At 35.5% G+C, this 13,680-nt stretch overlaps 1 protein-coding gene across 3 annotated transcripts; it reads right to left on the reverse strand.

Moving 5' to 3' along the window:
• Positions 1-7,639: 7,639 nt before the first annotated feature.
• On the reverse strand, positions 7,640-11,459 carry LOC145796762 (uncharacterized). 3 transcript variants are annotated; one of them, XM_082881911.1, is made up of 7 exons: positions 11,354-11,459; positions 10,242-10,430; positions 9,799-9,874; positions 9,418-9,645; positions 8,496-8,608; positions 8,332-8,407; positions 7,640-7,991 (listed from the first exon to the last, which is right to left on the reverse strand). In XM_082881911.1, exons 1-4 carry the CDS (start codon positions 11,360-11,362, stop codon positions 9,446-9,448), a joined length of 474 nt encoding a protein of 157 aa, XP_082738037.1. In that variant the 5' UTR covers positions 11,363-11,459; the 3' UTR covers positions 7,640-7,991; positions 8,332-8,407; positions 8,496-8,608; positions 9,418-9,445. The 3 variants fall into 3 exon arrangements, with proteins under 3 accessions (XP_082738037.1, XP_082738035.1, XP_082738036.1); XM_082881909.1 differs by lacking the exon at positions 11,354-11,459 and having other exon boundaries at positions 8,332-8,608; positions 10,242-10,516; XM_082881910.1 differs by lacking the exons at positions 7,640-7,991; positions 8,332-8,407; positions 8,496-8,608; positions 11,354-11,459 and having other exon boundaries at positions 8,621-9,645; positions 10,242-10,526.
• Between the last annotated feature and the right edge of the window lie 2,221 nt (positions 11,460-13,680).

The raw sequence follows: 13,680 nt of genomic DNA on the forward strand, positions 1-13,680 counted from the left end.
TGCACAATATAGAAGTACATATCGATTTCTTGTGGTTCAGTCTGCTATTCCAGATATATACAAGAATACTATCATGAAATCAAGAAATGCATCTTTCTTTGAAAATGTATTCGGAGTTCCATGTAAGAGGTTGAAGGTGACAATGATAACATAGCTAATCAAACAAATGATCACTTGTGTGATCAAGTTGATGATCAAGCTGAAGATGTAGATGAGCTAAGGATAGCAAAGTCCTTTGGTCCGGATTTTTGACTTATATGTTAGAGGGAGAACCTCGAACTTTCCATGAAGCTGTGACTTCACCTGAAAGTCCTTTGTGGAAAGAAGCAATTAAGAGTGAGATTGACTCCATCTTGCAGAATCATACTTGGGAGTTGGTTGATCTACCCCTAGGCAGTAAGGCCTTGGGGAGTAAGTGGATCTTTAAGAGAAAGATGAAAGCTGATGGGTCAATTGATAAGTATAAAGCGGGGCTAATTATCAAAGGATAGAAGCAGAGAGAACGCTTACTTTGATACGTATTCACCTGTGACAAGGATTACATCCATTCTCATGGTGATTGCGATAGCAACACTACGTGGTCTAGAGATACATCAGATGGACGTAAAGACAACTTTCTTAAATGGAGTTTGAATGAAGAAATCTACATGGAGCAACCCGAGGGGTTTTCAGCTCCAGGACATGAGAAGTTTGACAACGCTATGTTGTCAAATGGATTTAGAATCAATGAGTGTGACAAATATGTATATGTTAAAGACACTGACAGTGGTTATGTCATTTTGTGTCTATACGTTGATGACTTACTCATTGTTGGTAGTAATGATGAGATGATTAAAACTACCAAGAGATTGTTAAACTCTAAGTTTGACATGAAAGATATGAGTCTTACAGATGTTATTCTAGGTATTAAGATTACCAGAACATCTAGTGGAATTGTACTTTCTCTGTCTCACTAAGTTGAGAAAATACTTGAGAAACTTAGTAAATCAAATACAGGTGTGTCTATGACACCGGTAGACGTGAGTCTACACTTGACCAAGAATATTGGTGAGAGTGTCTCTCAGCTAGAATATTCTTGGGTCATTAGCAGTTTGATGTATTTGATGAGCTGTACAAGGCCGGATATAGTCTACTCTGTTAGCAGGCTTAGTAGATACACGAGTAATCTGAATGCTACTCATTGGAAGGGCATTGTGCGGGTGTTAAGGTATTTACGCTACACTCGGGATTATGGGTTGCATTATACTCGATATCCAGCGGTGCTTGAAGGCTATAGTGACGCAAATTGGATATCAGATATAAAGGACTCAAAGTCCACTAGTGGATATGTGTTCACTCTTGGTGGGGCAGTCGTGTCTTGGAAATCTTCCAAGCAAACGTGTATATCTAGATCAACGATGGAATCAGAGTTTATTGCTTTGGATAAAGCAACGGAAGTAGCTGAATGGCTTTGCCATTTCCTTGAAGATATTCCACGTTGGTCTAAACCTGTGCCTGCTATTTGTATTCATTGTGATAGTCAATCTGCAATTGGTAGGGCACAGAGTAATATGTATAATGGAAAGTCTAGACATATCCGTCGTAGACATAATTCCATATGACAACTACTCTCGAATGGAGTTGTCTCTTTAGACTTTGTAAAGTCTAAGGACAACATTGCAGATCTACTAACCAAAGGGTCAAATTGAATGTTAGTCGAAACGTCATCAAAAGGAATGGGGTTGAGGCCTTTGGAAGTTACCGGAATGGAAACCCAACCTAGTTGACTGGAGGTCCCAAGATCTAGGTTCAATGGGACAACCTAATTGTGTGTAACGTGGTATGTCACTGAGGAGGTTAAACCTCCAGCCATTCCTTATATCAGTGATACCTGCAAGTGTAGAGGTTAAGCTGAGCTTTTAATGACTCTAGTGTGTTAAGTTGTTGAGCTGAGTCTAGCAGGATACTCAAGTAGAGTCACCTATGTGAGTGTGAAGTGGGGCCGCTTCTAGAAGAATTGGGCAAGCCAAGATTCTTTGAAGCCACTCGCTGAACCAGGCTAGTGTCCAGGGCCATACAGGGCACACCAGTGAGAACAGAATGGTGGTAGGAGTAATTCCCGTGTGAGATATATTGTCTGAGTTTACATAAACGGCAGAGCAGTTCAAGATGTCATATTCACTGATCAGCCAGCAAACTCGATAGGTTTTCATTGGGAGAGGTTCAAACCCAAAAGCTACCTTCTCTGATGTCGGGGTTAGTTCGTTGTATTCTCTCTCCGAGTCTTTATTGTTGAACGGTGTCCATTTGTTGAGTCATTCGGTCAATTTTTATTCATGTGGGGGATTGTTGGAAAAAAAATGGTTTTTTGGTGACTTTAATTAAATATTAAAGTGGGTCTCAACCATCTATTGAGTTGGGTCTAAGTGGGTCTAGATACTTTGCAATGAGATCTTTACACCACAAATAGAATGGCCAAAAACCATTGAGATTTGAATGAGAAATTGCCTCATGAAGTTAGCTTCATGAAAGAGGTAATGGGGTTTGTAACTTCTGGCTTTATTACAGAGTTGAATAGAGCATTAATGAGGTTTGTAACTCCTGCATTAATGGGGTTTGTAACTCTTACCTTTATTGCAGAGGTTAATGGTGCATTAATGACCAGCCATAAAGGCTGGAGGCTTCTCCTCTCTCCCCCATACATGTATAAATTGAGACCCTCCTGTTAAGTCTCAAACACAGAAATTGTTTCTTCCATTTTTCAGTCAGTTTGCTAGAAATTTCTATAGTGAGAGAGTATTGCCACTGTTTTGTTCGCTAAGCTAGACAGAGAGTGCTTCTGCTGTAGCTGGTTTTGACCGTCGTATCCTGGGAGACAGATGCCGAGATTCCACAAGCACTCGACCCGTGAGGCGGCGAAATCTGTTTTACGGAAACTGCTACCGTGCAGGCTTCGGTTTGGTTTCTTTACCATTTTATTATTTTGTATTTTTCTGTTGAAATTTAGTTGTAATTATCAGCATGTGTTCTTAGTATATATTTAATTTTGTTTTCTTCATAAATCTATTTATTAATTTCACAAGATGAACAACAGTCGTATCCCGTACGTGTCCCCGTATCTGACACCGCCACGGCTTCTATTTTGGCGTGTCCATGCTTCATAGGTGAATTATTTATTCAAAGGTAATTAAAAAAATTAACACTAATTAAAATTAACAAGTCATATATCATAACTTAAATAGCAATATATTATTTATGTAACAATTTTATTATAAAAAAATGAAAAATAATTGTAGAACTTAAAATACACATGATATAAACAATTGAATGGTTCTTAAAAAGTGAATGGTTCTTAAACAATTGAATAGTACATAAGGAAACAATGAAATGTATCCGTATGTTTATCATGTATCTTATGTTGGGGAATTTTCAAAATGATTTTCAAAATTTATAATTTAGTTCGGGGTATTTTCAAAACCTCTCATGTTTTTCTTTAAAAAGCTTGAAATAAGTTTGGAGGCTTTGTTCCACATGGAAAAGAGAGGAAAACATGGAGCACTTACACTGTGTTTGGTTGGGGGGTTTGGGAAGGGATTAGGAATGAGAAAGGGAAAAGTTTGGTGAAATGTGAATAAAATATACCTATATTTCACATAATTTCACACACATTTTCCCTTTCCTTTTCCAAATCTCTCCCCAAATCTCCCAACCAAACACAACGTTAATAAAGTGTTACATAGAATATTCCTTTGAATATGGAATTGTGGAATATATACTAGTGTGCATGCACTCACACTGTAAGGATAGTCCGTACATGCATATGTGTGCGTGCGTGGCATGGGTAGTGGGTTGTATGGCATTTGATGATGCACTTTGTACTTTGTACAGATGCATCGGCACAAGGTGCCATGAGGGCACTTTTCTATTTGCATCGGATAGGTTGGAGCAATGACGTGGATCCGACGTGGCATAGGTGACATGGAATATAGTTAGCTCCACGTGGTAGTGATGTGCTGCCCATTGGCAATGAGTCAACCAACCGATCAAACAGTTGTGTGTCCGATCTGGAGTGGTTTGATCATAGCTGTTCATTGGAGATGCACGCGATTGTACGATTGAGATAGCACCCAATCGTAATCAATCAAGGCATCTATTCGGTGTGAGATTGATCTGCTCCATAAATCGTCGATCCAATAGTCAGATCTGATCGGATGCGATCAAAGGACATGATCATTCAATTAGATATCAAGGCCTATAAATAGGCAGTGAAATCATCCATTTCAATCATCCAAAAAGCATTCCTGCACTTTTCACTCTCTCCCTTTTGATTTACAGTTTTCGTTCAAGAGTTTTTAAAGCAAGTTTCTACTTTTCTTACTAGTAATCAAATTCTGCAGACTTGATTATTAGTGTCTTGGTTTTCTTGATTATATCAAGAGTATTTTGATCTACTGTCGTCAGTGCAAACATTGATAGACTTGATCCTTAGATCAGGCTTTATTGTATCCTAGAGGCAAATTTGCTGTAACCCCCTACATACCTTTTGGTGGATGTAATGTTTAGGAAAGTGACTAAGTAACGCGACTTGAAGCACCAAATTTATGTTCTATATAGACAAAATCATCGCCAAACTTTGTAGACCCAAAGATCATGAACTAAAGAATTCAAGATGCATTGTTCCAACTTATTATATATCATATTAAATGTCGTACAAATATGTGTATTATAAGTTACAATCAAGATGGAATAAGTACAACGAAATTGAGAGTGATTAAGAAACAACTTTTTTTTTTTTTGAATTCAACAATAGACTTGCTCTCTTTCTTTCTCTCTCTCTCTCTCTCTCTCTCTCTCTCTCTCTCTCTCTCAGTAAGAATATAATTCATTTAATCATCAAAGATATCACTTTGGCACGGGCCCAATACAGCAAGAGCAGACAAAGAACGCATTGAAACAAACATAGACAAATATGAAAGATACTCTTCTTTGCTGTTTCAAATATAGCATAGATTATTGTTAACTTTCACTTATCTTAGTCTAGAATGTTTCACAAAAAAAATAAAATCATATTCTGTAAAATTCTTTGGAATGTCATGTTGTTCTAATATGGCTGAATTTGTTAACTTCATAGGCTATCGCCAATGATGGTCATGTTGCTTATTTAATGCATTCCAGAGGTTCATTCAATCACTCATAACTTGAAAATTTCAATAATCACAGATAGATTTGATTTGGAGTCCGAAAGCATAGAATTACAAAAGTTGGGTGATGAAGCACAACTGGTTTGCTTGAAACTCTCAATAATGAAAGCGGTGCTTCTTGACTTGGCAAAATGTCCATCTGGAAAATTAAATTATTAGTGTAGGAGGCAGAAACTTTAAAGCCAATACCAGCTTTTATGATTAAAGAGACAATGACAAACTCGCTTCGATTCTAGATAGAATTGACTGCATAATATGCTCTATCTCAAATTTCGGCAACTGTTGAGAATCTGCACCAGAGTGCACTTACAACTTCATTGTAACCTTTGGTTCTTGAACTGCATAACAATGAACTTCATCAATGCAAGATCACCTCTCTAATGTATATGTTTTCCCTTAGACGGTGGTATGGGTGTGGACTGTGGACATCATAGCCATGCTTTTCAGTTGAAGTTACCATTTTGGACCCCAAATGTGTAGTTTTACTACCGCAATGAGCCCCTTATGCTCAATCATGCTCAATATTACAATGTCAAGGGGACCTTGGCTTTGCCAGTGTTTGAAGCCTCTCGACAGTCCTGTGTTGGTCTACTTGAGCTTATGATGACTTCGGAAAAGATCAGCTATGCTCCTGAGGTAAGCAAAATCTACAAAGAACTTAGGGATGATCCTCAAATTAGCTAAGCAAATTAAAGTCAATAAATACCTATTTGTATTCTTAATTTCTTAAAATTTGGAAATATACTTTAGTTTTCATGACTGTCATTCTTGTCTTGGCTTTCTTATTATATTTGTATGTTACAAAGTGACTGAGTTGAGATGAGCAGTTATGGTGTGGATGGTCATGGTTCTCTGTGTTGAAGTTTTTCTGTGATGAAACTGGCATAATTATAGAACTAAATAACACACGACTATTCTAACAAATATTAAAGATCATAGTGCATTCCATATATTATTGGTGCAAGATGCTCTATAATGCAATTCCTGTAGTAGGAGATACCATAATGACTCGGCTTTGGGATGGTTTCTCTGTGGACAAAACCACCTTAAATCATCATTTTAATCCTCATCATTTACTTCCCTTTATTTTAGTAAGCGCCAGTGTTCTTCATCTAGACGTATTGCATCAATATGGATCTCATAATTCATTAGGTGTACATTCAGAGATGGATAAAATTGTTTTTTCCTTTTTTTGAAAAGGATCTAGTATGTTGGCTTAATATAAGCCTGGATTTTTTTTTTTTTTTAAGTATTAGAAAATGTGCATGATTTAGGATCAGCTGGAGAAATATATAATATATATTATTTTGTCGGCAACAAATTTTCTATCATTGCAATCCTTGAGCCCTCAGTTTTCGAATTGACATATTTAGCGAGTTTCCCCCCTTCCCTTTTTCCCCAAGTCTTAAGTTTCTTTTTGTTACCAGATTGGTGATCAAATTTGTACAACCCAAATTGTTAAAATTATTTTGGTGTTTGGTTTGATTTCTCATATTTTATGTTTATCAATTTTGGTCCAAATATGGGGCAAATTAATCTATACAATATGGTTGCTGAAATTTGCAAATATTTACAGTTTCTTTCTTTTTAGCGGCTATTCAAATTTAAATTAACTATTATTTTTCTTGAATCTTACCTCAGTTCTATATTGACATGTTATTTTACATGAGTGATTATCATTTAAACATTATAAATTTAAATGATTACCTTCTTGATCATAATGCAACATTAATAAGATATACAAGATTTATCACGCTCACATTTTATCATTTTTTTAGTGAAGTTGTTAAAATATAATTTTGGTTTTCAGTTCACAAATACTAATTCCTTCTGTTGTACTCCCTATTGGTAACGATGATGCAGCATGTCAGAGTTACCAAATCATCAACAAATGAGAAACTTAATTTGAGGCTCGACTGTTTTCAAATATTGCAGACTGCTAGGTCTCCACTGCAGCCTGAAGCCCGACAAAATGGTGGTCCTATAGAGAATGGAAGTAATGTTATTAGTGCATGTCAAAGCCACAATGCTGTTGTGTTGTCAGAGATAGAAGATACCCACTGCAGGAATTTTAACTTTTAGTGGCGTTTAAAAAAGGCCACTGTAAGTGTCAAAAACGCCGCCAATTCTTTTTGTGACGCTTAGCCCCGAACGCCGAGGACGCGGCCGTCGCTATAACTTTATGACGTTTTAAAAACGTCATGATATTAATATAAAAACGCCGCGAAATGTCCTACTAAACTCATGCTGACGTCATTGGCGGCATTTAGCGACGTTTTTGGAAAAACGCCGTCATATCTTCTTGCATAAATTTGACCGTTAGTATGTAGGGTGTAAGAGGCGTTCGTAAAAACGCCGTCATATCCTCTTTTTTTTTTTTTTTTTTGAAATTAGGCTAATTTTATTTGATTGAACTAAAAAAATATAGATCATTCCAAATATAAATAACACCCAGCTCATTAACCCAAATTGTTTAATTCCATTTTATCCACATAATATAAACCATGTTACAATGCTTCCTCCAACAGTTATTTGATGCCGCCTTATAATCGTGTTGCACATCAGAAGAAGCCGCAAATTAACAGTTATTACAAACATGGTTTACATTTTTGCTGACATCCCAAAGGCCAAACATCTTGCCATTCGAATCAACACTGTTAGAACCGGAAGTGATCACAAAATTGTATATGACTAATGATTGGTAAATGAAAACAAAGCCAAGGTCACCACAACTCTCCATTTGAAGAAGGTATTTCTTATTCCCTCCTTGTACAACTGGGGGTACTTTTTGGAAAGGGAAGCACTGACATCCTGCCAAAGAACATATGTGATCATTCAGTCACATTTAGATTGGTTGCAAAAATAAATGACAAAAAAACGAAATGTGAAATAAAAATTGTGAAACACCCATAACCAACTTTATCCAAAAACAGTTTTGACTTTGATATAAACTATATACTTAACATTGTGAAATGTGAAACACCCATAACCAACTTTATCAACCTAATATTCTAAGCAGCAATGGTGCATATATAGCATGCCATGTACCTATAAAAATTCTAGTAGAAAACTATGGTGTTTATAAACTTTTCATTGCTTTTGTTTATAAACTATGTAAGACACTGGACATCATATAATTCCAAGATTTTACCCTTTCATGTCAGTCCGACCATATGTTGTTTTCAAGCCCACTACACCACAAAGGAAAGAAGGAATACGAACTGAACCTGTATTTTGCATTAATAAAGCAATATCAATAATTGTCTTGAAAAATAAAGAGAATCAGTTGAAGACAAGATGACAAATTTGTACAACCTCCACCATCTGTTCCTAGTGCAGCTGAACAAAGCCCAGAAGCTACAATTGCTGCTGGGCCTGAGGAAGATCCACCTGTATACCTTTTTGGATCATGTGGGTTTCTTGTTGTTCTGTCATTATGAGCAGATTTGTGAAAGATATTTGTCAATGATAGCAATTTAGAAGTCAATGAAAGAAGTGATGGAGATAAAAAGGTGAATGGATAAATCATGTTCTTAAAAATAATAAATAAATAAAAAACTATAATGTGAGACGATTTAAGTTCATGTAAGCAAGATCTAAAGCCAATGAATCACTTTTATTAATAATAGGTTCATTTAACTGGAAACAAAAAATCAGGAACTAAGCCAACCGTGGTTCAAATTATATAAGATAAACATAATCTTGGCCATTTATGTCCAAACAATATATTTATTCTGTAAAAAAAAATCACTTAAGTTATAACTTATGTGGCTCATGAGGTTAGCATATATGCAAAAGTGGATAACCAGTAAATCATATAAATAATAATTGGACGCAAGACATTTGATAATATAAGTTTTCCAAGAATAACGTGCAAACAAAAGGCAATATGCTGAGATATTTCTCCAAACTAAAAATCTAACATGTTCAATATATGAAGCACCATTGTTATGTGGGGTCCATTTAAATAATTCTAAGAACATTGCAAAGACTTAAACATCGGGGTATAAAGCAATTTTAAGCAGATAAATAAATCAAATATAATTCTAAGATGCAAGATACGTTATAAATTAAGTAGCCTTTGTAAAGCTAACGCGCTACCAGCAGGTAATACGCTGAATATAACAGTCTTATTTCTCCATTCAACAATCTCTGCAGTCACCTTGTCATGCATGCATGTCGAACACTGAAATCATATTTATCTCTTTGTTTACATAGCTACTACATGGAATCTTACCCATAGTTTGCATTATTTCCTGTTGTTCCTAGACCCATTTCATGCATATTTGCCTTTCCAACAAAAATAACACCACAGCTACGTAACCTTGATACAGAAACTGCATCTTTTTTAATAGGTCACACCTCATGAAACCACGTCGTTGCACCTGTTTGTCATAGAATACTGAGCTACATTTGTAAATTGAGTAAGAAAACTTCATGTTCAATAGAGAGAGCTTGAGCAAACCTACAATGCACACAGAATAAGAGAGACTATTATTACAAAGAATTGCAACACTTGTTTGCTTTTCTTGTTGATAAATGAAAAGTGCTTCAATTGTGTTTTGAGCACAAATGAGGATTTAATATCGAAAATGGCAAGCATGATAAAATAACTTACTCGAAGTAATTGCCCTGGAAGAATGTAGAAACCCGGAAGAAGAAGATAATACAGCTGCTGGAACGCCAGTTGCATTCTGTGATGAGATCATTTGTAAAGACGGAGAGACAACTGGAGGCAAAGAACATCTTAGATGTGTAAATTAAAATAAATAAATAAAACCAATAAAAGAATAATTTTATTGAAAACAATACATACAATGCCTTCTAAGGATGTACAGACGTCTATAAAGCTTACTTCAATCTGATTTATTCATTTTTGGAGGAGACTTTTTATTTTTTGGTAGATATTATAGGAGTTACATTTTAGGGAAGGGATTTAGTTTTGGGGTTCTTGTGTCTAATTAATTTTTTTTTCTTTTACTGTACAGGGGTGACACCCCCTTGGTGTCCATCTGATACAGTTCCGTACTTATTCATAAAAAATAAAATACAATGTAATACCTTCTGAGGATTAGGAATATCACTCAAGGAAACATTTGAAGAATTCCCAGGGGGTGAAATTGGTTTTGGGAAAATGCCTAAAGTGGAATGTGCTTTATGCCTGTCACCGAGTAAACCTTGGTGTATTTGTTGCACCGGGAGGGAAGAAGAGAGTTGCTTCCCATGCTGTGAGGACCTAGGTCCCACTAACTGCCACAAGGAATCAGGCATCTAATGTAATAAAAACAAAAAATAAAAACAAAAACACGAACCGCTAGAGAATGCTTCGCTTAATAAACTAAAGCAACTCAAGCACAAAAAATGAGAATACAGAACACAGAGGCACTATCTTCTAAAAGTAAGAATACATGCAACCAGACATATCCGAGGCAAAAAACTATACACAGAAAATGGGGTCACTGAAAACAACTTGGTACGGCATGGCAGACTCCAACTAATAGCACAAATACAAAGCAGCACTTTAAAGATCATTTAATCTTCTACATGCTCAAGAATTCCCCAATCCTAAAATGTATTTCAAGAAAAATTAACAGCTTGATTGGAAACAAATTATTGATAGGGAGTATGACGACAACCCTACTTATTGGTGTAGTCATTGGTCTTATTTGCAATGACTGGCCACCTCAACTCAATCTACAAAGGACATGGCTGTACATGAAGATACAGAGATATATATGTTGTGTGTGTGTGTGTTTTCTTTTTCTCAGTTATCTTATATGTCTTTTACATAAGAATTTAAGAAGATCAGGTTGAATTTTCTTGTAACCCTATTTGACTAGTAAGATAATTGCAAGTACATCCATTCTTCATAATACCATAACAATTTTATAGAACATCATAATAAATTAAAAGAACAAGGCTCTTTTATTGAAGCCAGCTATGGCTTCTAGCACTACTGGCGACAAGAAAAGAAGGCGGAGAACAAGAAGGGATCTTGAAGAAGATTGAAGCATGTTAGGGCTTTAAAATAACATTCCATTCTAACAAAAAATATCAAACACAATAATAGTTCAACTAAAGTCAATCCAACAAGAAATAAATTTATCAAACTGATTGGTGTTTATGGGGTCTAAATACATTGCATGAGTCAATAGAAGAAACTAATTTTATACCTCCACCATCTCCACTGTAGTGGGAATAGAACCACTGTGGGGATCAGTAAAAGAACTGCTGCCTCCATTTGATATCAAGTGGCTTGATGATATTCTAGCCAGAGTATGCTCTATAAATCCAATAAGCTCTACATGAGTACCATGTAAATGAGATATTTGCAAAATATGATTGCAAAGCAGTGGCAGATCCACCAGGCGGTCAAGAAACTGCTCCAAAGTCAAGATTCCATAAGCAAATTTTCATTCTATGCATTTTTGTTCCCATGTTCTCAATAAATTTTCATTTTATGCATTTTTGTTTCCAACTATTCAATCACTTTGAGAAGAGTAAATGGTTAGTATAATTAATATCACTCCCTATATTATGGTTTGGACTTTGAATAAGAATAAATGCCTCCCATTCAAACTACATATTCAAATATAAAATATAACTCTAAATTTTCCATCATGTTTATATTAGCTTCATGTAAATGATTTCTATGAAATCTTGAAAATGAAACTTTCTATTTATGTAGCATAAACATCAAACTATTCAGCAAAGCAATTCAACATGGAGTAGATGACATCCTACTGTGAAATCAACATAATTAACCAAAGCAAAATTTTGGATTACAATGCCAATCATAAAGTAACAAAATTTTGTGGTGCTGTTTTCTCTGAATTTGGACCATCAAGGAGAATTGATGCGTTACACCCCTACATCATATCCAATTACAAAATAAATTCGGAGACATGCTTATGAAATATAAAACAAAGTATTTATGTAATCTTGTTAACCTTTCATGTTCATTTCTTCAAAAAGAAATTAGCATAGGGGAAGTTAGTATGTCCTGCCCTTCTTTTAATTAGTGTGTTAGTTGGTACGCTAATTAGTGTTTTTGAATTACTCTTTTACTCCTTATTAAGCATTAGGGAAGAAGTAACAGCTCAATTTTTTTGAGATCCAAGACCTAACATTAAATGAAGTATAGGTCTTAAAGGCTTTAAACAATTGCTGCATGTCCCAAAAAGAAAATTTTTAAATTTTTTTTGGCTGAATCTTGAGTAGAGTAGTAATTTGCCCATAAGTTGAACTGTCTGGAAGCCGACAAGGGAGATGATCAAACTCATACCTCTCAAAGACTCAAAGTCAATGGTCCGTATTGCTAAAACACAGAAAAACAAGCCAACCATATTAATCAATATGCTAGAACAGTTTCTTCTGTTTTTCTCATTAGATATCATAGACCAATTCTATTAATAATAGTTGAACCTGATAAATAATCAAGAATTACAACAATGTCTTCATGTATAGCAACTACTCATGTATACTCAAGCAAATTGATAAGTCAAGCAAACAATGAATGAGCTTTTCCCACAAGTGTCACACTAAAACTGAAGAAGCTTTCCAAAGAACAAACTAAAGATAAACTCACTCAGTTATAGTAATTCATTCAGAATCATTACACCAAAGCAAGTTGATTAGCCAATGTTAAAACCCTTGAATAAACTAACTTACAAACTATAAAGCCAGAACGACAAACAAAACAAAATACCAAAATTCATGTACTTGAGCAAAAAGTTGCTCAACGACTCCAAATGCAACATGCTCCCAGCTAACTCAAAAAATTCAACATTTCAATAAGTACAACAAAAAACTAATAAGTTACGAATTACAAGGACAACATTAGTACAGTCAAAGCATATAGGAGAACTGCCCCCTTGGTAGACACAGGAACACGCCTCAATAGATATGGGCACATGCACGTTGACACTTACATATTGAATCTAAGACAAATATATGTGAACTTCATTCTAAAAGGAAAAACAATGACACTTTAACACCCAACTCACACAACAGACAATAAATGTTAACAACCTTGCAATATCAGAATTTAGTTTCAGCCCTGCAATAGCACCTTGAGCATATTGAAGCAGCCCTTCCCGCTTAACCTGAAATAAAAACAAAGGGTCAGGGACCAAAGGTCAATAAACTCATCAGTTTTGGTCTGAAAAAATACTGTAAACTATATAGATGCTTCTAAATGGAGGGATGTGCATGTTGTCTGTACCAGTACTTCCAACTCATAGCTTGAGAAAGCTTTTGCCAAATTTTGCATGCAGCACATTGTTGTTTTATGAACTTCCTTTCCTGCTGTGAAACAAAGCCTAAATACAACCATATTAGGAACATATTTTGCCTAAAATTCCATCAATAACTTTTTACCCATTCGGGAGCTGGGCAGTGTAGAAAATAGATCAAATCGAAGAAGCTCTGCTCCATTATCGATCGGTGTCTATACAAATACGCGTATGTACATGAGAGAATCGATAAATATACATATATG

Source organism: Camellia sinensis, chromosome 8 (assembly GCF_055761805.1).
Source record: "Camellia sinensis isolate YWXY chromosome 8, ASM5576180v1, whole genome shotgun sequence".
Classification (NCBI taxonomy): domain Eukaryota; kingdom Viridiplantae; phylum Streptophyta; class Magnoliopsida; order Ericales; family Theaceae; genus Camellia; species Camellia sinensis.

Excerpts from the sequence above, each read along its gene's own strand:
- LOC145796762 (XM_082881909.1), bottom strand. The coding sequence starts at position 10,451 with ATGCCTGATTCCTTGTGGCAGTTAGTGGGACCTAGGTCCTCACAGCAT. Across the intron at positions 9,875-10,241 it reads ATATTCCTAATCCTCAGAAG|AATGCAACTGGCGTTCCAGC; the intron begins GTATTACATTGT and ends ATCTCATCACAG. Across the intron at positions 9,646-9,798 it reads TTCCAGGGCAATTACTTCGA|GTTTGCTCAAGCTCTCTCTA; the intron begins GTAAGTTATTTT and ends TGTGCATTGTAG.